Source organism: Corvus moneduloides, chromosome 2 (genome assembly GCF_009650955.1).
Source record: "Corvus moneduloides isolate bCorMon1 chromosome 2, bCorMon1.pri, whole genome shotgun sequence".
NCBI lineage: Eukaryota > Metazoa > Chordata > Aves > Passeriformes > Corvidae > Corvus > Corvus moneduloides.
In genome coordinates, this window is record NC_045477.1 from 30,981,309 (window position 1) to 31,007,096 (window position 25,788).

At 42.3% G+C, this 25,788-nt stretch overlaps 1 protein-coding gene across 1 annotated transcript; it reads right to left on the bottom strand.

Moving 5' to 3' along the window:
* Nucleotides 1-451: 451 nt before the first annotated feature.
* Nucleotides 452-25,564, bottom strand: LOC116439432 (ovostatin-like). Its single transcript, XM_032098944.1, has 36 exons — nucleotides 25,485-25,564; nucleotides 24,783-24,966; nucleotides 24,308-24,464; nucleotides 23,113-23,165; nucleotides 22,209-22,229; nucleotides 20,982-21,150; nucleotides 20,319-20,403; nucleotides 19,410-19,521; nucleotides 18,962-19,076; nucleotides 18,644-18,753; nucleotides 17,319-17,477; nucleotides 16,737-16,964; nucleotides 16,357-16,414; nucleotides 15,741-15,886; nucleotides 14,517-14,666; nucleotides 13,777-13,947; nucleotides 13,343-13,475; nucleotides 12,635-12,731; nucleotides 11,907-12,135; nucleotides 11,228-11,351; nucleotides 10,787-10,905; nucleotides 10,295-10,346; nucleotides 9,414-9,497; nucleotides 8,360-8,536; nucleotides 7,761-7,842; nucleotides 7,132-7,288; nucleotides 6,641-6,715; nucleotides 5,480-5,645; nucleotides 5,001-5,221; nucleotides 4,243-4,458; nucleotides 3,690-3,814; nucleotides 3,422-3,512; nucleotides 2,789-2,857; nucleotides 1,771-1,876; nucleotides 1,362-1,435; nucleotides 452-631 (listed from the first exon to the last, which is right to left on the bottom strand). Exons 1-35 carry the CDS (start codon nucleotides 25,547-25,549, stop codon nucleotides 1,374-1,376), a joined length of 4,368 nt encoding a protein of 1,455 aa, XP_031954835.1. The 5' UTR covers nucleotides 25,550-25,564; the 3' UTR covers nucleotides 452-631; nucleotides 1,362-1,373.
* Between the last annotated feature and the right edge of the window lie 224 nt (nucleotides 25,565-25,788).

A 25,788-nucleotide genomic window follows, 5' to 3' on the forward strand; every position in this document is an offset into this window, starting at 1 on the left:
GGAGGGCCTGGCAGGGTGAGATCCAGGGTGTGGGACCGGGCACTCACCAGGCCGGGACTGCAAGCTGCCCCTTTCCTCAGCCTGTACTCTGCTAAGCATGATACGGAGTCGCTCTGTTGTGTCCACACGCAAACCCCTACTCTTATGCCACAGGGGCAAAGACAGTGTCCCCGCAGGCTGGGGAAAGGTGAGGGGCTGTGCAGCAGCCATGAGCAGAGGGTGCCATCTCTGGGTGTGGGAGGCACCGAACACGATGTGTATTGCAGTAGAGGGCAGTGGTTACCAGCTGTAGCTGAGGGAGGAGGCAGAGTGCTGCAGGCAGGACCAGTATGTTCCTCTCCCTCCCCCAGCCAGCAGTCATGACACGTGGACTATCATTAAAATGCCTGTTCCGTGACGCTGAAAAAAAGCCAATGCCCAGTGTAACAGGCAGGTTTATTGGTGGAAAGGTATACACGATTATGCTACAGAACTGGAGAGATGTGATGTGAAAGGAAACAGAGAATCAGACACCAGCTCAATCAATGTCACAGAGTCCCACTGTGATTCCTAAGGTGATATGGCCCTTTCCAGGACTTCATGACAGAAGAAAATAGGGTGCTTGGCCACTTGTTCAACATTTATGATGTTCCTGAAGGTGAAAATCCAAAAGAAAATAACCTCAATGAGATCAAACCAATAGCTGCAGGTTGCAAAACACAGGAATTTTTTTTCAAGATACAGGGTAGTCAGTTCTTTCTGTGCAAAACAGACAAAAACTGGACCAAGGCCTTGCAGAAAGCTGTGCCTGGAATCCTAAGAAACTGCTCATCAGATACCAGCCAGCAGAACTGCTGTGCTGAGCAGGATGCAGACCTGGACCTCCTCTACAGCCAGGCAGCATCATACCTCTGACTAGTTAATAAACCACCTCTGTGATTCATGTCACCTCGTGTTCTCCTCAGATAATGTATTAACTGTCCAAGAAAAAAGTTTCTGTTAGTCCATATGGAAAACTTTGCTTGGGCCTGGGAAGCATAGGCTCCAGAGGGAAGACTTTCAAGGATGTCCATAGGTAAATGGTTCTTTGCTATGTATCCATGCTTTTGAGGAAGCTTTGAAGGTATTTCCCAGTCTTTCCATTATTCTGCACTTTGGCTTTCATTCTAAAAGCTAAGCTCTTCCCAACAGGCAGTGACATGGTCCCCACTTGGATTCCACTGGTGTCATGGGACAGGATCTGGCCACTGTCTCTGCCTGCTCTCTGAGAAGCCTCATGGAGACTTCATTTTTTCAAGAGTGGTTACTGTTCTACTCACTCTACTCCTGCTGCTTTATACTTCACTTTCTTATCTGCTTGGTTTTTTCTGGCTTTCACTTACCTTTTTGAATCCTTAGTCCACTTCTGCAACAACCTCTTTGCAAGGTGATGTGTACTGAGCAACAGCATACTCTTCTGGAGAGGAATAGAAATGTTCCTGTTACCTTGAAGGTGGATATAACTTATGCATGCTTAAACTGGAGATCCTTGAAATGTCCTTTATTCTGGTGCGTGTATTTTCATAGCTCTCTACTCATGCCTACTGGTCAACTTGGTTGGGCATGAGACCAAGTTTATTAAAGTGAAATGAGTCTCTCCTCTGGCCTTAGATTCAGATACTGATGGAGTTCAGAAGAGTGCTGGTTGCAGCAGGGCTGGTTCTGGGTTCTGGGTCTCCCTTAAGCCACACAGTGTCCCTGCTGTCCCTGTCCCTTCCCCACTCTTCAGACTGGTTGAAATCAAAGACCTACCTGTTTCATAGTAATCATAGATCTGCACAGGAGCTGGCTTGGGGTGGGTCACTACAAAGTCCTGCTCAACTGAGAAAGTGATTTCTTTCCTTTCCTTCTGTGAGATCTGGAATGGAAGGTCAGAGATCGCATCAGTCTTTTTATTTGTACAACACCATCTGGAGCAGGTGAGGGTGGTAACTGACAGGTTGCATATTCCAAATCCCACTGATGGCACACATACAGATATGGGACAGCCATTATCTCAACATGCCTGGAGAGTCCAAAGGGAAACTGAACTGAAAAGCCAATAGGTTTTTTATCCTGCTTGTATCACATGATTCTGTAATTCTGTAATTATTACATATCCTATTGCCAGAGGTGGAAAATTATCCAAAGGGACTGGGTTTAATTTTCCAGGGTCTCCCAATTGTCAGGACAATAAAGTTTTGTATTTCAATCCCTCCCATTTCAGAAATGAATATTATGTGCCACCAGCAAACTGGGAATCAATTTACAGTGTGCATCACTGGGGTATTGGCTTCTACTAGTTCTACAGGGCCTGAGCAAATTAATACTAAGAAAACTCTGACTCAGGGATTAGATTATATGTACAAGAGAGGCAATGAAAATCTTTCCAGAGGAGAATGAAAGCAGTGTTCCCTGTCCTGTTGGATGGACTAAGGTTTATGAGAAGCCTGCCAAAGAGACATACACACAAGGGAACCTCTTTTCTGGTGTTCACCTGCTTTTGACTGAAAGGAGAAAGATTTTTGATTAATTCCAATGTGCTTTTTTTTTAATTAACTTTTTTGTTTTTCTAGTTGCTGGTAGGACAGGTGTCAGTTTGAAGCCATTTGTAAGGTTGGGATGTTACATGCAGTTTGGGAAGTAAGCAGCTTAGTGATTACAGTAAAAAACTGATGAGGAAGAGAACATGATAAATGCACCTTATAGGGTATATCCATATTATGGTTATACCTATTACATGCTGTTTCCATCCTTTGTGGAAATCAAATTGTTAGTGACCAGAACTTACATTTTGCAGATAAAAGAGGACGTGATTTTTCTTGTTTTCTACTTGCATCACTGCATGACTGTCAATGAGCTTTGAAACAAGAAAATGGAGATAAATATGTTTGCAAAACATTAAAAAACAAGTGCTGCCTCAGACCCTACCACTGCATGTCAGTGGTATTCATTCTTCTCCTATTCAAATATCAAGGGCTGGAAGCTAACTTTTAGAGTCCAAATGTTGCTGAATACATTGAAAGGATGGATAAAAACCTACCACTTCACTTAGCTGAGGGTATGAGCGTTTTCCAAATGCACTGATCGCTGCAATTCCTTTGGGGAATACTGCCTGACTCTGGTGTGATCTACATCTCAGAGCTAGTCTGAGAGGTTTCTCACCCTTTCCCTACCTGGGCAGTGCCAGCTCCCAGTTGCAGCTGCCAGCTGCTCTGGCTTGAGTTGAAACCCTTCCTAGTTTTAAATATAGGAAGGTCAGTGTGTTTGAAGCTCCCTGGAGAGCATTCCCTCCACCCAGTGAGGAACAGTGCAGCCGTGCAAACACCTCGCACAGCCTGGGGCTGAATGATTCTTAACCACGCCTCTGGTTTTCTCCTCTGTCCCTGTGGGGAGTAATTTAGTCTTGCTCCTCTAAGTTTACCTTATCCAGGGAAGACTTAACAGGAACAAAGCCAGAGAGCATCTTCACATCAATAATGAGCATGTTGGAGCTGCTTCGTTTCCCCGTGTAACTGAAACAACAGAGGGCCCTGTCAGTGGTCCTTTGGGATACTGTGTCTCACAGGCTGACATCATCAGCATGTCGATCAGCTTGTGGTTCTTGACTTCAGAAGCTGAAGTGAAAACACACAGCAGTGTTCTCTGTGTGCCTTGTCATCTGTGCAGCTGGTTTGCTGAGGGCACATTACCTGCTTATGAGGACAATATCAAATTTTGCTGGTCTATCCCGTGGGCAGGAAGCATTTGGTGTCTGTACTGAAAGCAGAAATCCAAAGTACCCCTCTGGAAGGTGAATGTTGTATCTCAGTGCTGTCTGGAAGAGGAAAAAAAACCAAAAAAAAAACCCCTTTTGTTCAAGCATGCTAAGGATTTTTCTTTGCATTCCAAAAAAACAAATGTCACACTTAGTGAACTTTTCTGGCAATGTTGCACTTGGTTTTATGTGGAAGATCCTTGCTTGCATCAGTGATAAACACATCAGACTTCTACTCCTTAACAATGAAGGTGCTTGTACTCAGAGTCACCTCCCAGAAAGAAACCAGACGTTGATCAGAAAGGACTCTTTTTTCCATGCCAGATTTCCCCAGGAGTCAGAATGTGGGATGGGGAAGAGTGTTTAAAGGGTCTAGGGAAATCAAGTAATTAGGAAAAATAAAGAGAAATCAGCTAGAAAATCATCAAAACAATGGCTATCTGGTCTGCAAAATGTGAGACACAATGAAGAAGGGAGAAGACATTTACTTGCACAAATACGCATCCACTGCCATTCATTGTCAGGCTGTATTTCCCAGGAACCTCTGGAAGGGGAGTCTGTTGCAGCAGGAGCCTGTTCTCATTGTTGACAATAAATACGTTTTCAAAAGGCTTTTTGGAAGTGATCTTGACTCTGTTTTGTGAAGCAGAGTTGTAGGTGGCCTCACCATAAGCAGCAAGGGCTTGAAGAGCAATGACTGTGTCCTGAAAAAAAAGGAAAATAATAAAAGACAATTGGCTGCATAGTGTGACCAGTGCAGAGGAGATCAAAGTCACTGTTGCAACATCAACTGCAGTTGCTTCATCCTGAATTTGTATAAAACTCCAGAGTTCCCATGCATGCTTTAGGGTAGAAGAATCCTAATACAAAGGTCTCAGAACATAAAATCTGAGCACCAGAGTACACTTCTAGATTTTTTTGTGGTGATAAAGCCTGTGTTTTCTGAGGAGGTACACAGAACTCATGGGTCATCTAACAGATGGGACTTGCTGTTTTCTAGACTCATCCCTGACACAAATATCTGTATTTGTTGCTAGTCAAATTACTCTTGTATTGCTTTAACCTTTCTATAGTTGAGAAGAGGGGGAAAAAAAGTATTTTGGTCTCCTAACAGAAAGGTTTGGTTTCTCTCAGAGACAGCAAATAGAAAAGATAAACAGGACTAGGTAGTCAGAGCTCTGCTGGAACGCTGAAACAGTGCCCCAATTCCTAGGACTGGCTGTGGAATGGAAGGTAGTTTTGGCACCTGGGTAGAAGAGAAACCTCCATAGGGATTCTGCTGCCTGATGAGCCACTGCACAATCCCTGAGGCCTTTGTGAGATCGTCTTTATTCCGGTTGGGTTTGTAGAGCAATGCCAGCAACACGTAACTGGTGATCTCAACTTCAGCTGAAGGGGCGTGGTCAAGGAAGGAGGGAGATTTGTCTGATGGAGACCTCTCCTCCTGCTCCCAGTACTGTGAGCCATCTGGATAAACAAAGAGAGGAAGGAACCCATATTGATTACAGGTGTCACTGCTCTGTGCTGCCTCGGTGTCCCACTGCATCCAGGCCTCTTCCTCAACAGGGCTCTCTGCAGATCAATGAATGCACTGCAGATTAACTCCACAGATTATTTGTGCAGTTTGGTTCATGTGCCCATACTCTCAATATTGTCAAGGTTAGACCATCAGTAAGATCTGTTCCATCTTCCCACATCCCAATTCCCCAAGTGACTGAAACTCACCAACTTCCTTTGCTGATTTCTGTAACTCTGCAAGGAATGATTCACATTTTTCTGCCTTGCCAGCTAAGCAGAAAGCATAGGCCATGAGTGCCTGAGTGTAAACATCACTGATTCTCTTCTCAGATGCAGTCTCCAGACAAAAAAAAGCATTTCGGATTACAGGGTACTTAAAAACAAAAAAACATATGGCTCTATTCAGGACAGTAGTCTTCACCTGCTCAAAAATTCATTTTCCTTAAACCTGTTCCTCATCCTGTCACTATCACAGCAATGAGAGTGGGATTTCAGCTTGTATGATGACTTCAGGAGAGAGAATACAGAATTCTTCAAAAAGGGATTTCACAGGAAGCATCAAACAAATCAAATAGCTTTCAGTGGTGTTCTTAAAGAAGCTGGTCTATAAACAGAAGACTCTTCTGTTTCATTCACAGATAATTCCTTCTACTTACCTTCATAATAATTTGCTCTGCATTTCTGTAGTCAAGAGTTTGTTGTCTTGAACAAATCTAACTTAGTAGTTTCTATCCTCACTGACTTTGGTGTAACTTTAATTCTGTGATGTTGTACTAGGTTTACACCCACAAAAAATCTACGCTTTGACTCCATGTCCTCAGAAAGGATATGACAAAGTGGAGGCTAACTCACCTATTGAAGTCTAACACCTCTGTAGTCGCCTTTGTACTACCAACTATTTGAAAAGGACAGATCAGCTTTTGCTCTGATGGACCTTTGTTTTTCCAACATAGCTTTTAGTTCCATTTTTAGATTTTATAGATTAACCTGCAACAACTTACTTTCTTGACTGGGCTGTCTTTGAGGCTAAGCTGTAGTGTGTGTGTTACTACCTGTCATGTGTGGGTTTCTACTTGTCAAGTCTTTTTGTTGGAAGACAAGGGGTGTCACTACATATTTTGTGTCTGTCAAATGAGAAGATCTAACCCCACTGAGGTTTGTACGGTTTCTACTCAAAGACTGGTGGTTTAGAGGTATAGGGATGGGGACCTTCTCTATCACAGCAACCAGTTCAGATGCAGAGCATGGTCACCTACTCTGGGAGCTCTCTCCCTCTCTTTCTCTCTCTTTACTACCCAGACAATTAAGCAGATGCTGGACCCATGTCAACAACTGGGGACCAGTTCCATCTGAATACCAGGACCTTACCAAACTGGAGTGCCCAGCTTCCAGGATGGCAATGGTGATGTAGGCAGAGAGCGACAGCTCGTCATCTACTCCTCCCTGAAGACAACATGGAGAGAGGAATAATCAGCGAACGCCACAGATGAGAAGCCTTTAAATATGAATTGCCATATCTCAGCTGAGAGAGTGTGGTTGGTTCTGGAGGCAGTCCAAAAGGAAGGAGAGCATTCTCATAGCTCTTGAAGAGCTCACAAATCCAGAGAAGCCCTTTGCTATTAAATCCAAAAACACTACTCCTTCAAGCTTACAGTCCTGTAACCCTATCTCAGGTGCACATAACATGTAAAGTAGGTGTAGGAAAGCTGACTGAGCTGAAAATAGTCATTATTAGATGTGGAGAGTTAGCCCTTGGAAGAAGACAGGCATTTGGAGTGAAATATAGTTTTTGGCAGTAATAGGAGAGCATATTCTTAATGAAAAAGTGTAAATTTGGCCAAGTAGTAATTCTCTGCTACCTTCAAGGCATTGTTGAAGAGTGTCCCAACACTCTGGAAACAGCCCTCTGTCTTCTGTTTGCTTGCCAGCCACATCAGGGTTTGAGACTGGACACTGTCATCAATATAGATTAAGTGGCCAGCTTGTGCAAATGATCTGTACACAAAGGCAGTGAGCCTGCAAGGGAAAGATGAAGCTGTGAGATGAGCACTGGAAGAAACAGAAGAAGCCAGTCCTCCTATTTGTGCTGTTGAGGAGCATGAAGAGTTAAAGCCAGCATGTTGGTGGGTTGCTTTCTCTTTGTGTGCTCCTCCAAGAGAGAGAAGTTACAGGATGAGCAGCTAAATGGGACATGGGAAGGAGGTCCAGCACAACTCTGAGGCTGATCCTGTCTACAGAGCACCACAGTGCAATGGGTTTCATGGGAGGCAGCAGGAGCGTGAATCAGAAAGTCAGCTGGGTCTTTAGGGACCAACATCTCTTTGTACACCCTGCCTGACAGCGGATGGAAGGCATTTCTTTAGTACTTACCAACCCCCAGTCCTAGACAGCTCTGTGCATCTGATTCAGCCAGTAAACTGCCACTTATCTGCATCATGATATTGAATGCAAATTCTCCTCTGAGCCACTTCTGCTCCCAATCACTCACCAGGTGTTCCCTTCTTTATCTCTGGTGCCAAAGATGCTGTAGGACCCATCAGGATGTTTGTATGACAGCTGCTTCTGGTAGCCTGCAAGAACATGAAAAAGGAAGTGTTCTTGGATGTAAAAGCAAAACCCTATTTTGTTTGCTTACATATTTGTCTGAAACCACAGCGGGTGAGAATGGAAAGGCCATGTATATCTACCAAGCAGGAGGGGAGCCCTGAGGGATCCTGTGAATGGAAGTATGGAACATCATGTCCTGCAGAAACACTGAGTCACAGGGTAGGCAGAGCTCTGTCAGCTCTGTGCTCCAACTAGACTAACAGAATCAGCATACATACTGTGCCTGAGTGGAAAAAGAGAAGGGGACTGAAAGATTAAACCACAAAGGAAACGTGGCGGTTGAATGCCAGAAAAAGGCATAAGATAAGAAGATAAAGAAAAGTAAAAAATATCTTGATCAGGGCAAACCCTTGGGTCACTGGGCTGTGCTACAAATGTGATGCCATCAGCCAGGGTAGCCATGCTGCTGCTGCTGCTTCTGCTCACTGGCCCTCAACAGGAATTTCAGCACACATTGTAAGGGAACCACAAAGCTCTCACCGCTCACTAAGTATCCAGTGGCCTTGGATTTGACCTCTTCACTCAGCTGCCCTGTCTTGTTCAGGTAGTCCAGGACGTAGATGTTGGGTGCAAACAGGACCATGTTCTGCTCCCCACAGCCAAAGGGCATCTGGAGGAGCTGGTGTAGGTTCTGCATGGCAGTGCCCATGATGTCACCTGGGGAGCAGGAGATGGGAGGGGGGATTAGCACAACTCATGGCCACTGAAATCACCAGTAATTTCAATTCCACAGGCAGAGTCATAAAAGCCTAGCTGGGGTTGGGAGCCACCCGAACAAGCATGAAGCTCTCAGTGCTGAGTTCTGTTGTGCTTTGCAGCCAACAAAGAGTCCCTTCCCTGCCTCTCCTTACTTAGTCTAAATTGCCCTTACCAGAAACACTTATTTTAGTGCCACTTCAAGCAGATGCTTCTTGTTGGAAATGAAAGGAACTTGCAGGAAACTTCTGTTTCCAGAGGATGGAAGGGAATAGCCAGAGCTGCTACATTGCAACATTTATTGCAGAATTAACAACTAACGCTGCAAAGAGACATTGATAGATGTGTGATAAACCACCTCTAAATTTTTATTTCTAGGAAAGGTAGCACAGACCCAGAAAGGGATTTCTGGAATGAGCTTCTGAAAGTCACCAACATTACAAAGCAAGGATTTTATGGCTAGTGACTCACGTAACCAAGTCCATGTCCTGAAAAGACTGAAAAAACTCTAATGGCATCTCTGATTTGCAGGTGGGTGTGTAGAAAAAAGTCATACTGACATGAGTCTGGCTGAGGTCATAACTCAGAACTGTGCTGCAGTTTCATGCAAAGAATTTCAAATGCACTAAATTTAAGCAGAGTAGTGAAGAGTGATGCAGTGATATCTAAACTCCATCTTGACGATGCAGAACATTGATGGACAAGAAGAGAATCAGACTCTTTTCTCAAAAGTTTCCCACACAAGGAGTGGAAACTCACATTCTGAATCCTGAAAGAGCCTTCTTTTTATATTTTCTACATTTTCTTTATTTTTATATTTTATTAATTATATATTTACCAACAACAGAAAATGAGGCTCTGGCTGATCCTTCCAAAACGTTTGTAGGTAGCTCTAGAGCTATATCTTGAATAACTACATCATCTGTGGAGAAAAATATTTGTCATTTGTATAGGAATATTAATTGTAACAGTGAAATGCTCCTGGTACAAACTGCACGGTACAAAATTGCACACAAGAGACAGCAATAAAGTGAAACTCACAGCATTCACCAAGAACAGACACAGCAAGAGAGAAGAAAGAATGGACACAGCAAAATCAAAATTGTGAAAAACAGATCAAGTGGTGCAGTCACTGTCATTGCTCAATAGAAAACAGTAAAACAGGGAAAGATTAGTGCTCACAGGCTGCAGTATCTGTGAACCTGGGGATTTCTTCAGTGACAGAGTGGGAAGAGGTGTTTGGTGGGGGTCAGAACTGCTTTTTTGCCTCTTTTAGGCCAGCCAGGAAACCTTAGGAACTGTTTGCTGTCAGCACTGAGATGGTGTGGAAAGGAATATTATATTTGCCCTTCCCACTAGAGGTGGAAAGCTGTAAGCTGCAGGTATCCAAGGAATAGAGGACAACAGTCACCATGAGTGAATGAAACACAGGACATACTTTGCACAGAAAGGTCATCTCCCTTTGAGAGCTTCACAGCAGTCTTCCTTCAGCATCTGAGCACATCTGACCACGGCACAGACTCTGCCTCGGTGATGTGCACCAGACCACACAGTAATTTGGTAGCAGGGAATTGAACTATTACACTATTACACTCATACTAGCTGTCATATGGACAACTCTGGTAAAAAGGGAAAACATCAACAAGCACTGCAGGAAGGAATGCAAACTCCAACCTTCCTTTCAGTTCTTCTCGAGACAGCAGTATATAAGACCCTTACCTTCTGTACAGATTAAGGAGTTCTGAGTCTTTTCCCTTCTGATTCCTTCAGGCTGCATGGAGATGGAAAGAGGAGACACAGGCAGTGGATGAGACAAAAGCATGCAGAAGAAATTCAGTGACAAAAAGGCCACACCCTTGCCCAGTCTGCTGCATGATAAAACAGGTGGATTGAAACAACAGTTTACAAGCTCATGTACAGTTTGGCTACTCCTAAAAGGGAGATCCCATCAGATGGAGTCCCTCATTTCCAGTTTCTCCTCTGCACGAGGGAGACATGCACTTATCAACACCCACTGATCCTCATGGAAGAGGACATCAGATGGGAATGGACTTGGGTTGAACAGCCAGACACTGTCCCACACAGGTAGAGCCATACCAGGAGTTCTTTAGGGAACCTGAAAAACTTTTACTTGCTTTTGGTACTTCTGCTGTGTTTTAGTTTCTGCAGGAAAAGGAGTATAGGACAAACTGGAAGAGCTGTCAGCAGTACCTCAACCAGCAGTGTTCTGATCTGGGTGTCCCTGTAGTCAATACTGATGTTCCCAGGGGCTTTGCCTCCACAAGCTTCATCATCCTTGGTCTCTGCAGTAACGCTGAACACTACATTACCTTAAATAGCAGCAGAAAAGGAAAAAAATTGACCTCTATCATAGAGGATGATTGAGAAAGTAAGAAAACTTTGATGAATAAGATAAAGTAGTTCAACATAATGAATGGTCAGTCACTGTAGGTGAGACATACGGGAAGAGAACTGATCTCTAAAAGTGGGAATGATAAACACACTGAAGTTGTGGAGAAGCTCTTTAACCCAACTGAAAAGACCAGTAGTAGACCAAACTCCCTAGGTTGGAAAAGGATTAAGTTTTTTCAGGTGAGATCTAAATTAGTATCAATCTCAGAACAGAAAACCAAGTAGATTCAAAGCACATACCAATTTCTTCAGGGAAAATATTCCAGACATAGGTCTTTCTTTGCTTGGCACATACACATCCATCATCCTCTGGGGAGATGAGTTTGGCTTGATAATCAAGGGAATCCGACAGTGAAACATTAATCTGAGAACAGAAAGAGCAGTGTAATGGGGTGAAGGTTTTGTACCATATGCAAATGGTGCTTTATTATTAGAGAGGGGTGAAAGACTATCTCTTTATGTCCAGAGTAAACAGTGTAAAGCAGATTTAATGCCTGAGATGATAGCGTTTGATTAATCACCCATCAGATGTGACCTGAACATTTTTCCCTCTTGTTTCTCACAACATTCTCGTTGAGATGTTAAACCATCCTATGCACACCTGATTCCGAAGGAAAAGACCCCACTTAAGCCATTGATAGCTTCCACAGCTGTGGATGGCGAATGATACTCTGCAAAGCACTTCTTTTCTCTATGGATCTTGAGAGAGTTGCTTTATAGACCCATTCTAGTTATAGTTCACAGAGATCTCCCTTTTCTCTGTCGTGGTTTAAGAGGACAAATCCAGTCATGATATCTGTTGTCAGCTACAATGAGCAGTACCTCAATCAAGAGCAGATCCAACCACCTGCACCAATCATTTTGCTGCAGCTTCTTTGGAGATGGGGTAAGGTCTAACCATCTGGGCAGAAGTACACACCTTAATGCACTGGTCGAGGTAGTTGAAGACAGTGGCTCTAAGCAGGAAATCTTCTCCTCGGATGATAGAGTATGGCAAGGTCAAATCAACAAAGAAAGGCTGCAAGGCTGTCAGGGTGGCAGGCACAGATGTGCCAAATCCAGCCAGCTCTTCCACACAGAAAGCACTAGCTTTCCATTTGGTGATGGTGTCAGGGATGGTGTATGAGATGCTGGCTTTTCCAGTAGAGCTGATGGGAATGGAGAAAGGATGAAAGTTTTAGAAAGGGTAAATTTCATATAACTTGCTTCTCAGTAGAGGCAACATGTTTTGAAAACCAGAACTACCGTTATTCTATCTGCAGACATCCCATCCCACATGGAATTTATCACTAAAAGCTGAGAAAAGTCCATTTGAGAGTTCTTCTGCCCATCATTTCCTTGGGTTTGGAAAGACAAATCAGAGTTCTTGTACTGCAAATCCGTATTTTAAATAGAGGTGTCCTTCATCTGAGAAAGGGAATATGGCTCATGGTACACACATTGTGGGGACAGGTGTCTTTAGGGACATCTTTGATATTTTGTTCATGGAAAAGAGAAGGGCAGATGGGCAGCTGGTGATTGAAAAACTGGGTCTTATGGGCCAAAAACGAAGAAGAGTTGGCAAAGGATTGCCACCTTGCAGGACATCAGGGGGCATATTTACCAATTCCTTAAGCAAGGCAAGGGGATTAAAGAAGCAGTACTCACTTAATTTGAACTATATCCCAAATCCAAGCTTCAGGGAAGAATTCCCGAATAGTCTCAAGGATGAGTCTCCTCTCTCGTTCCTCCCTACCAGCTTCAGCTGGTAAGAGATAATGAGAATTTAGTAAAACCTGGTTCACAGAACAGAGACTCCCAGAAAGGACAGGTTTGAATGTACATGGGCTAGTATGAAGGACAATGAGTGTTTTACCATTTCCTTCTAACTGAGACTATATGCAATGCCTCACAAATATTATTTTATGTTACTAATGTATCCCCGGTTAGGTATAACCTGCTGTCAAAGGAAAAAGAAATCATTATTTGAAGAGTTTTGGTCTCCAAATATGAGCATGAGACCTAGGGCTAGAACTCAGGTCACTTGGCTCTTAACTCAGTTTGCTGTCCCACAGTCACACAGTCTTTCCCAACTAGCTCTGGTCAGAAGGGAATCATAATAACTAACAGTGTTAGTTTTGTGTGACACTGCCAATTGCCAACAATTCCCAGTGTGAAACTGGACATGAATCAGAAGTGTAGACCTGAAAGACTCTTTGGGGCATTGGCCATTAGCTTAAGCTATCTCATTCTGTGCCAGGCCAATACTCAATATCAAAACCAATGTGGTTAATGAGTACTGTCCATGTTCCTATCACATGAATACCACTTCCTTTAAGGAGAAAGGTAAAATCTCCTTCCTGTCCCCTGTGTTACCTGATGATTTGACATAGTGTGCAGAAGCCATGTGTCCTTCATTCAGTACATATGGTTGACGTCTTACAGTCTCACTAGTGCATACAACTGGTTGTCGAACCTTTGAGTTGGTAAAAAATTTAATTCCCATATCCTGTAAAAAGCACATTTTGGTGTTAGCCATAACCATACTGTAACTGAGGTTTGTTCCATTCTTCCCTCTTTCCCATTACTGTGTTTCCACCACAGAGGTGCCCAGAGACATGTATGCAGAGACTTTTGGGAGCTTTGTGCGTGTTGGAAAATCACAGTAAGCACCAGAATCAGTTGAACATAGAGGTCCAAGAGGAGAGTTTGTCATGTATAGGTTTTACTAACAGGATCATTAGCAGAATCTAGCACTACAGTAGCAGAAACTTACTTCAGCATATTTAAGTAATGTACAGGACATTTACCCTGAGGATTTGATACACATCTGGGCCTAATCCAGACATTACAGGTGTGTAATACAAGCCTTTGTGAAAGATGTGGTCAGATGAGACACAGGGCTCTTGGGAGTCTTCTTCTAGATTGAACCCCTGGAAGATGTAGCCTTGAAAGTCTTGTAGGGGATGCAGGCTGTATATCTGTGAGGGGTAAGGAAACACAGAAAATGTGTCTGTGTGAAGATCAACCTTAATTTCACTGTCAAATACTGCAAATTGCCAGAGCTGAGATGTCAGCCTGTTTGACAGGCTCTGTTTGCTGTTTCCTGGACTGAGAAATGGCTGAATGGCTGGGATTAGAGGGCAGTGGTCAGTGGCACGAAGTCTAGTTGGAGGCCAGTAATTAGTGGTGGACAGCAGGGTGCACCAATACTGGGTCCAGTCTTGAACAACACCTTCACTGATTGCCTGGATATTGGGGCAGAGTGTACCCTCAGCAAGTTTGTTGATGGCACAAAACTGGGAGGAGCGGCAGATATGCTGGAGGACTGTGCTGCCAGAGACCAGTCACAGGTTAAACTGAATCCCACATGAAAGAGGACTTCCAATCCACAGGAAACAAATCTCTTTATTGCCTACTAGAGATGGTTTATGACCAGCACAGGCCTAAAGCTGTAGAGCTCTAACACAGTCTAACAATATCAAGTGGAGAGACACTGTAATGGAGGAGGAAGAAGCCGTGGAAGGAGACAAGGCATTTGGCAGCTTACCATTTCCGTGGTCAGCTCTGTCTCAGGTTTCAGGAGCAGCACACTCTGATCCATTGCCCTCACAGCACAGAAGGAGTTGGCAGCAGCCTCAATGACCAAACTGACATTGGAAGCTGGGTTCATTTGCTTTTCAGAGAATTCCAGGTGGACCTGAAATTCATTGAACAGATGTTGGCATGGGTAATCCATGCTGCTGGGGCTGAACTCTATGTGTGAGTGGAAGGCAAGAAGGAGAGGGCAAGGATTTTCTGTTAAAGCACAGAAAATCTGCCTGGTCTCCACCAGGCCTCTTTTATAGCAGGGACCTAGGCAATAAGCACTCTTAGATTCCTGTGATAGCTTAAGTGAAGCCCAGCTCAAGTAATTTAAAACAAATTGTGATTCTTTTGCTGTTATTATCGAATCAAATCAAACCTTATTATGACTTGTCTACATGCAATAATCACTACAGTGAGCAAATAATGTTTTTCCTAGGTCCATGGCCCATGTTAGCAAATATATAAACCAGATTCTGTTTTGGACCCGTTCAGAACAAAATCAATTTCACATTTGTGTTAGATAAGAGGAAAAGAAATAGGAGGGGTAACTAGAAATGGGTAACTAGAAGTGGGTAACTAGAAACATTTTGTTTCATGTCACTTGGTTTGCTTTGTCCTATAATTTCATGCATTTTAGCTTTTAGGAGCTAAAGATTAGAAAAATCTTAATGATGAAATTTGATTTTTAAATTATAAATGAAAATGTACCATTAAAAAAAAAAAAGGAAGAAAAACTTAAACCCCAGATTGATTTTTTTTTTCTTTCTTTTCTGTGTGTATTTAGTTCTCGTAAACCTAAAATGCATTTTTCAACAAAAAAGTGTGAAAAATTAGATTCAATAGTCTAGGGCTAAGTCTAAAATGTGTTCAGTATCCTGAAGGACAGAAAGTGCAGAAACTAGATGGAACACTAGTAGAGTTTAAGAGAGGCAAGAATCATTTAGGATTTATGTGGATTTCCTGAAATGTTTTTGACATTAAAGGAAGATCTATCTTTTGACAATAAGGCCAGGCGGTAGAGGAAAGATGTAAGGCCAAAGAGAAAAAAGAAAAATGAAAGGACTGATGCAGAGAGAAGTGGAAGGAAACAAGAAACACAACTGGAGATCTGTTGTTGGATGTATACACAAAGAATTTGTATTCACCTGACAGCAGGTAAGACTTGCTATATCTTAGTGCCTCTCACCTTGTTTTTGAAACACTTCTCAACTGGCAATTGAACACTGTCTGCCACCAGCTCCTTGTCAGGGTGTAAGGTGTACACCAGCAACCGAAGGGCTGGAGCCATTTCCTCACTGACCACAAGTGGAATGGTCAAAGTGCCATTTTGGCCTGTTAGAAGAAATAAAGGCACCAATAAGGAAGGAATATCAAAGATTTACTGTAGTAGTAGCCAAACTCAACAGGCATGGAATTGTACCAGTCGGTGGAGCAATCTAGATTTAGATGATAAACTGAAACATTTTCCAGGAGGTGATGTGCCAAGGTTTAATCCAGGTGGTCTCAGATTTATTGTAGATTTGAACATGCGGCCATATTCAGATTAGCTCCTAAGGCAGACACTCTGCATTCCCTACATCATCCTCTGGGAAGATCTTTAGAGAATGCTATTTGACTGATATTAATTGAACTTATTGCTGGACTAAACCTGACTTTATAGTGATCTTAGTGGTCGTGCTACTATCATGCACACAAGCATGGACAAAGAGAGATACAGCCCTCCCAACAGCTTCTAGATTCAACCATCTGGGTGTTTGTTTGTTTGTTTTAATGCAAAAATATGGATTGGCAACTTAACTTACCAGCTTGGATATTAACTTTAATTTCCCCTGTAAGGACAATCTTGCCTTTTGCCATGCCCTGTGCAGAGAAGATCAAGACATGTATGGGTTGGTAGAAGTTGGGAGGGAGAAAGCAGCAATCGGGTTTGTTGTGCATCAATAGGACTATCCACAATGAGATGATCTCGAAAGCTTAAGCATAAGCCTTAGGGCACACTGAATGCTCCCACTGCTGCTGCTGGGAACAATGCTGCTGGTCACAAAGCAGAAGCAAAAGGAAGGGAAGAGAGAGGCAGAGAATACCATGAAGAGCTCTCACTGCTGTAATTCCTGTGGATGGATTGCCAGATAGCTGCCCAGTAAAGCCCTTTCAGCAAACCAACCCACAACCTCCTACTCACCACATAGTAGAAGTTCATGGCATTGATGCTCCTGTATCCTTCTGTGTTTAAGACATAGTGCACAGTGATCATCCTCTTCTGCCCACATTTCAGATCTTTCCATAAGGGCCCAATCCTCACAAAACTGCTAGTCCAAGAGTAGAAGCGCTGGACGGAGAGAGACGCTTCTGGGTAGTAAGGCTCTATCCAGCCTTCGTAGTGGCAGTGGTCACTGGTTTTATAAATTGCCTGATCAGGAGAGGGAGTGGGGAAGAAAAGGAAAACAAACACGTATTGCTAGGGAAATCATCATTACATTCTGACATCAGAATGATTAGTTCACATAATGCATATAGATAAGAACTGCATCTAAAGCCAAACTGGTAATGGAAAAGCAGCCTTGCAACAAGCCATTGCATTGCAACAACTCAGATGTTTTCCTCACTCCTCTTATGGTCATTTTTGAGAGCCCTAAACTGTAAAATAAGATGGAGAAAGTACATTTTTATTACCAGAACTCAAATATAATTCCATCTCTTCTTTTGGTCCAGTTTGAGACCAGTCATCTCTCTGTGTCTCTATTCAGCCTTGTTTTGTACTCACTTTCAGACTGATCTCAGGATCAAACATTTCAGATGTGTCAATGCTAAACTCAGCAACACCCTTATGATCCGTGGTGAAGTTGTCTGTGTTCTTGTTATTGACAAATAGCTGAATAACCTCATTGGAAATAGGAGAGTTGTCTTTGTCTACCAGCTTGATCTGTAAAAGGGAACGTGAAACATGTTGAGCATATTGTCTTTCTGTATGTAGATATTGATATTTTGCAATCCTTTGCTCTCCAAACAGCAAAATTGTTTTTTCATCTTCTTTCAAAGCAATACTTGACAACTGAAATCTCTCTCTTCACTTTCTGGCAAGTATTTGACTTATCTAATGAGGTTTGGAGCAGAAGCTTCCTCAGCATATGCCACACCATTGATAATGTTGTTTTGTGGAGCAAGAACTTGTCATGTCTCATCTCTTTCCTGATCAGTGCCTTCTGACTATACATATTCAGTTTAAAAATATTTTTTCTTTTCTCCCTTCCTTTTTTTCTTCCTTAGTTTTGAGAGTCTGTTGATGCTATTTTCAGTGTCTGAAAGCCTTTTATCCACATCTTTTTTTTTTGAACATTTTTCTGATTGTCTACAGGGTCTCTGCTGTTTATGTGTTAAACAAACAAATAGGAAAATAACAGGCCCACTAAGTAAATTTTATGTTGCTAGAAATGAGCATTCATTTTGATTTTTAAAAAGAAGAGAACAGAGTGAGAATGGGAACCAAATAAGAAAGTTATATAGACTTTCCAGAGGGGAAAAATCTCCACACTTGAAAGACAATCTTATCTCCTTTCAGTGCTACTGGTCCCCCTTATCCTTTCCTCATTGACAAAAGCTGAACTGAAGGAGAGAGATTTATCCCTACCCTTTAAACCACTGACAGAGTTATGTGGGTATTATCATGAAACAAAATAATGGAAAACCTTTTTGAGAGAGAAACTGTTGTTATCTCCTAGATTTTTTGTGTGTGTCTTAAATTCCTTTCCCTCTTTCTTCCCTCATCCACCAGTGTTTTTATTCATGTCTGGCTGGCATGTGGTGGTCAGTTCTGAGGGGAGAGGCAGTGATTTATAGCAAGCTTAAAATGCAAGTTAGAAAAATGCTAGTTAATGAATTGTTCTGATTTGAAGTGTTTCTGGCAGAATCAAACTCAGAATAAACAAATAGCCTTCAGTATTCAGAATTACCAGTAGGGCACTGTATGTAACAGAAGAAGCTAGGGGAGAACACCCCCCCCCCAGACAGTCCCCTAGATGTTGCCATCGTTGTTGTTATGTGATTACCTGTCTATCATCTTCAATACAAGCCCTCTAAGCTCTTGCTTACCTGTCCAAAGTAAGGAATTCCTCTTCTGTAGTGGTGATCCATGTTCTCAAACTGTATGGTGCTCATTACCTGAGTTATGGAAATAACCTGAGCAGCTGTAAATTGCAGGCCTGGAAGACATGCCCAGAGTCAAGAGAAGATACACTTTGTCCTGCACAGAGCATCATCAGAGTTTGCCTGGAGATGGTCACTGTGCTTGTAAAAAGGGACCTTCCTCAGGGAGACATTCTTGTACTCAGCAAGTAGAGGCTGAGTATCTCCTACTCTCCTCCTTGCCCACACCACTGCTGCTGTTTCTGACTGTCCAGAAAGGATTACCTGTTCCTTTCTCTGTCACAGTGGCTTTCACGTCAAGGTTCCTCATGTAACCAGTGCGATGTAGCTCAAAGATGTTGGAGCTGAAAACACGGGAGAAGCAACCGTCTGTCTCCAGCTGGAAAGGGAAGAAAAAGCCTGTTCTCAAGGCTCATAGTTTGCAAAGGGTGTTAACAATACACAGGACTCTTTAGTGAGTGAAATCTTTTCCCAGTACTTTTAACATGATTTACACATGTTTATAGGAAACAGAGTCATGAAGATGAAACATGCAGGAAGCCAAGAAGAGAAATGAGGTGCCCTGAGCTCCTAGCTAGTGATACAAGCAAAGAGATGAGTAGAGTGAAGAGAAGGATCAAAGAGAGAAAAAAAATGTGATGGGAAAAGGGGGAGACACAAGAACAGAGGAGAGAGGACAAGCATGAAGAGGAATATAAATTATCTATCATACATTTGTGGTAACGGATTGACAAACTGGGCTCTTCTTGCACCTCCCATATGAATCAAAATCCCTGCACACACTGAGCTGGACTTTGCCTTCAACAGGCTGGCCATAGGTGTACCTAGGGGAAGAGGAAATATGAACTGATGAGGTCTGTGAGCTAACAGTTGAAAAATAATCTTAAACTAATGTGTGCAGGAATAGATCCAAGACAAGCACTGAGCTGGGAAGCCAGAGCATGGAATAGTTTCACAGGCTTTTTACTAACTCTCCAGCTGTAACAAACAAAAAATAAAACTCAGAAATCAAAATTAGTTCTTTTTCGCACCTAAACCCATGAAACAAAGACACAACTTAAATGAGAAAAAAAATACCTTCATAATGAACAGACATGGCTACTGACCAAATTAAGACTGTTGTCTCCAATCTTCAGCTTTGACTGGAGTTCTAGACTCACTGAAATCAAAGCAAAGCTCCTCGTATCTGCAAGGGGATCAGGATTTCAACTCTGGAATTCAAATTACAAGATCTTGGTGTTGCTGTAAGCAAGCTCCTTCTGAAGGACCAAGTTTGGAGGAAGAGTTAGACAGCTGGAACCATAAGATCCCTGCTAGAATTTAATGGTGCTCTGCTTTATGAAGGTCTCCCTCCGAAGTGGGTTTTTGGGAGTGGACACATTGTACTTTGCCAGGGAACCTCTCAAAAGATTTATCCAACATGTGGAACTGAAAACTCATACAATAAAATGAGATGAGCACACAAATAAATGAAAGCTCCAATGACCACATCAACCCTGACCAACCTCTTCTGGGGCCCTGCATATTTTGGTTTCTTCTCCAAGCCCTGGCTTTTTCCCCAGTTCTTGGGAAGTTCTTCCTCTTCAGCATATTTCCTAACAACTCTGCACTTGGTACTTACAATCCACAGACTTTCACTGTGAACTCTGAATCCAGGACTGTAAGGCTTTCTGGTACAGTGACTGTGACATCAAATTTTGGCAACACTAGGACAAAGAATGGAAAGAAAAAACCCAATACTGGCATACAGTAAATTTGCAGACCTTCTTAAGATGAAAGCAAAAATGAGGATATATCTCATTGTTAGTCACAGAAGGAATGGGATCTCAGAACTGGAGTGGCAAAATGATTAAGAACTGGCCTGATCTGCAACAGCTTACTGAAATATTTCTGCAACATTTTGAAGAGAAGACAGGACTTCTGAAGTGAATCCTGTGATGTCTAGACTCCTTGCAGATCTTTGTCCAAGAAAGTTCATGGACATAGCTGGGAAAAGTTTAGTTTGTCTCACTGAAATTTGTGAATTACTTGATTTCTTATGGAGATTATTTTGCTGGCTGAGTATGTGAAAAATGTTAAATTTTTCTTCTTCGGTTTGTGGTTTTTGTTTTTTGTTTTTGTTTTGTTGGTTTTTTTACTGTTCTCTTTCTTTTGTTATCTCTCCAGTTCTTAATGGCAACTAATTGGAGCTGCCAGAAAGCTGTTTGAAGTTTTAGCAGTCAAAAGGGCTGCTTGATATGGGCTCATCTCTAATAATGTTTTCTACACTGAGTAAAAAAAATACCATATTCCACCACAAGGAAGGAGTGACTTGTTTTATCTCCTGACTTCTTTGCTACGATAATTTTGTAGTTCCCCAGGATAGGCTCTTCAGTGAGTGGGAATTCTAGCTGAATAATGTTCATCTCTGACTTCACATTTTGCCACTGAAAGATCCTGTTGCCTCTTGGATCCTGAAGAAAAAAAGAATACAGACTCACAGGCTTTTTGCCTTGGAAATCTTTTGCTTTTAGCACACAAAACCAGCAACAAAGTAGAAAACAGAGCAGATTGCTTTAACTCATTGGAGAAGCTGCTTAATGCAAACACATTGAGTTAAATCACGCCTTTGTACTCGGATTATTCATGTTATTATTGATGTTGCTAGATTCTCATCCATTGTTCTCAGATTTAGGCATCCTCTGCCAGCCTACTTATTAGTCTCAATCATCAGGGGAAGTTGCATAATACTGCTCTTCCTGCTCTTTAGTATATGTCGCTCTAGATTTGCACCACGAGGGGAGAGAAAGAAAATCTTCTTTGTGCTTTCCCTTCAGACAAGTTTATCCCATGCAAATCTTGGCCTTTAGCAACCCCAGACTTTTTTTCAGCTGCCAGGAAAAGGAAGGAAGCATTAACTGGGGTGGCATTTTCCTCTCAGTATATGTTATGCTAGTTAGACTAAAGAAAACACATTCACACCGTTTCCTTGACTCTTTACAGCAATGACTGGAAGCAAAACATGTGGAGAGCTCAAAATATGTATGTTTTCACTGCAAAGAAAATAAAGTCTCCTCACTTCACAGTGTAAAATGAAAACTTGTAAGTTTGTATGCTTGTAAAAAACTTGTATGCTGTCTAGACATGAACTGCAATTGTGTTAAAAATCACCAGAAAATGCCATGAAAGTACTAAGATCACTGGTAGTTGTATTCACAACCTATATTTGTTCATTGTTTTTAGCAGCACTAGAGTTACAGAAAGATATATCCCAAAATAAGTTGAGCAAACTGGGGGAAGGGGAGGGGAGTCAAAGGCAGATATAAGAACACTACAACTTTTGACTGCTGGAATGATTATAGGTGTGCTTTCCATGTCAGTCAGGCTCGAAGAGCATGCCTGTGTTTTGTGGAGTTTCTGTTAATTTTTGCTGGTGTACTCAGCAGCAGAATTTGCCTGTGTATGGACACATACAAACCCACATAAGGACGTGTGCCCTGAGTAATGCAGTACAAAGACAAAACTTTCTTACCTGAATTGAAATCAGTGGGTACTGAAATAGGAAAAAACAAAGTGGAAGAAGAGATTAGAAGGCTGATCAAACAAAAATTATTTTTTCTCAAGACTGTGAGAAATGTATAACCAATATTCAGTATAATACCATTAATAAGAGGTGCTCATCTCTTACTTTGATCAGCTTAACAGCAATTTTACTTCAATAAGAAGCTTTCATAAAGGAGAGAGATGAAATGAGAATGGTGGGACAGTTTCTGATCATAGTGTTTTTAGTGCAATCTCAGAGCATATGAGTGAGCAGAGTTATAGAGGTGCACACAAACCATGATTTGGGCTTCGTTTTAGCACCAGCTCTTTTGTTACTGCAGTGCTGTCTCCTGCATTACAAGCACAGGAGAGGAGGTCAGTGGAGACCCTTCCATTGATTGGCTTATGGACTATGAGCATGAAGAGAGACTGCTGGCAGTGGAAAGAATACCTCTGAGGAGATAAACAATTGTGATAACAACTTCCTCTTTCATTTCCCCCATTTCTAAAATGGGCAAAGTGCCAGGTTGATGATTTACTGATGCCTGCAAGCAACAATTGCTGAACGGCAATAGCAGGAGACTGAACCACGGGCTTTCTGGTCAGAGCAAAGATAATATCTGTGGCAATGAAGTGGAGGGGTTTTTTAAGCCTCTTTCCCAGTGACAGCAGAAGTTGTTGTGTCAGGAATTCAAACTGCTTCACGCTTGCCTTCTTCCCTGTGCCTCTAATGACAGGGTGGATTACAGCATGTGCTTATGAAATCAGGTAAATTCTTTGGCATTTAGTCTCTGCAACATCTCGTTTTATCCACAGCAATCCTTAATGTAAAATTTGAGAAGAAGTTGTCTCCCAGAAGTTTTAAATCCAGGGGAATATTACTGGTCACTCACCTTCTCCTGAACAGGTTTAAAATTGAAATCCAGGGCAACAACACGAAACCTCACTGGAAAGGCAAGGAACAGGGTGTTAGCATTGACCATAGTTTGTTTGTCTGAGCATGATTTTTGCATTCATTAGTACTCCCAGTTTCACAGGATATTCCAACAGTCCCACTTGCACAGGATGCACATAATGAAGTGCATCTGAAGGTAGAAGAATCCTACACAGACTTTGATTAAAGGACTTTTCCCTAGCATGAAGTTCTTGTACTCTCTCATAAAAGTTTCCTTTAATGTTACTAGTGAAAATTTTACTTTCATAAAAGTTTAACCTCACAGAAAGGGGATGACTGAACAAATAAAACTGTATTACCTTTTAATAATTTAGTTTAGTCTGCTGCTTTTCCCAGCTCAAAACCAAGCCATTTGACCAATAAACAACCCATGTTGGACACCTTGGTGGCACCAAATTCCAACTGGTAAGCTTTCCTTCATACTATGTATCTATGTAGATAGAACTCAATTAAAGTAAAACTAATCTAGTCTTATGGCTGCATTATGTGACTAATCTCTGGGAAGAAGTTTTCTTCTAGTATTTCCTAAAGTGTGTGCTAGAAGCCTTAACGCCTAGAAGTGAATTGAAGAATGGATCTAGATAAATGTAGCCGGCTACTGCTTAATGGCCAGGTGAGAAGCATAGGTAAGGGAATAGCATAAGTGCAAGAATGCAACATGAAAATCCAAAGTCCAAACACATCAGGAACCAGAAGGTAAATAGTATGATTTTGTCTTTAACCACTTATAATTAATTTCGAAGTAATGGATTTCACTCTTGGTGTTTAGACTATTTTGATGCTGACCAGCACCACAGAGGGAAGACTCTGGAAGCATGGTTTTATGCCAGGTAGTGATCTATTCACCTCTTCCCACTATCCTGGCCTGTCATCAGTAATGAAACAGCAGCAGTGATAGCTTCTGCCACCTGGGAGGAAGGGACAAAGAAAATAATAGAGATCATGGGATGACGGTCTCCTGACATCCTGAAGATGATTCCCTAAGCTACACAGCAAACAACTGCAATAGTTTTAACAGAAACTCTGAAGAAACTGCCTGGAGTGTAGCTCAGCCTGAAAAACACCAGGCAGAGAAATTCTGTCTGAAGAAATTGCCTCCTAAGGCCCATGTTATAGACAAAGCGAACATTCACCGGTCTGTCCTGGTCTGTAGATGGGTTTGTCTGTCTGCACGAAGACAATGCTGTCTGTGTTCCAGATCATCACTGACCGCCGCTCCTCTAGGCTGATGGTGGTGCCCTTGGCAGAGAAGGAGATGAAAGCCAGTGGTGCAGAGTGGACAGGAGGAATCTGTGAAAAAAACAGGAAAACATGGAGAGATTGTTAGTCCTGAAGTAATTTGCCCCAGAACCTGCTGGATAGCAATATCTGTGGCCTGGGCTCCTATGAAGAGACACAATCTCACTTCTACCAACTTCATCATCTTACTACTGTTGTCCATAAAAAATGTCTCCTTGTCCATTACTGTGTTACTCTCCTATGCTTCCTTTTGCCTTTAACAAGTCTTATTTCTTTCCCTGCTTGTTCCTCTCCTGCGCTCTCTGCTTTAATTTTCTTGTCCCTGTTTGCATTTCTATTCCATGGGGACATAAATGAAAATTAACTTACCTTGAAATTGAAGCACTGTAGACCACTGTTTGCTGTCACGGTTTTCTTAAAAATAGTGGTACTAACAGAGCTGTATTCTAGGATTACTCTGACGGATATTGTCTCATTGAGGTTAAGGAACTGCAGGCAAACCTGACCTGGAGAGTCATTTTGGAGGACAGCAGGCACCATCAGGACATACTGTCTGTGAGATCCAAACATCAAAGTGATCACACTCATATATAAAGGAGAAACAGCCTCCACAGGATAAAGCAAACACGTAACACTGTTACTACTCAGTACCCAGCAATTACTTTACATTAAATATGACACACTGCCAGTGCTCCTCACTCTGTCCTGCAGCTCTGAACTAGCCCAGCCCTGGTATTGCCCCCAACTCTGGTATTGCCCCCAACTCTTGCCCTTTTGCCCTTTATTTGAGCCCTGGGCCCACCTGGCTTTAGCAAAACATCCTGCTGTCACTACTGCTATTGCCTTTTCTGGACACATGTCAACTTCTATGGAAGTTCTGCAATAGGTAGGAGGTCTGATCATATTATATGAGAACGATTCACTTGCCATCCCCATTCCACTTCAGCTCTCCAGATATAAAAGATGAGCCCTGGCAGTATTTAATATTTAGAGCAAAATGAATAACACTGATTAGCACTGTCTTTAAAGCCTTTCCATAAATACTAGTAGTAGCAATAGGGTAGTTCTTACGGCTCAGGTTCCTTTGCAGCAGTTACATGCCAGAGAAGAATAGCCAAAAGAAACTTCAGCCACATTTTTCTCACTGGGAGACAGAAGAAAGAGATAAGTTCTCTTCCTGTGAAACAATTCCTTGCCTACTAGTTTAACAGCTCTGCAGCATTGTTCACCCAGTGTTCCAGAGGAGAGGAAGTTGGCTCTTCAACTCCTGCCTGGCTCCTCCTTTGATGTTAGTGCCTTTATAACTGCAGCAAGGGGTGGAGATCCCAGTCTATCCCATCCCTTGCAAGAACCGCCCCTAACACTACTGCAATCA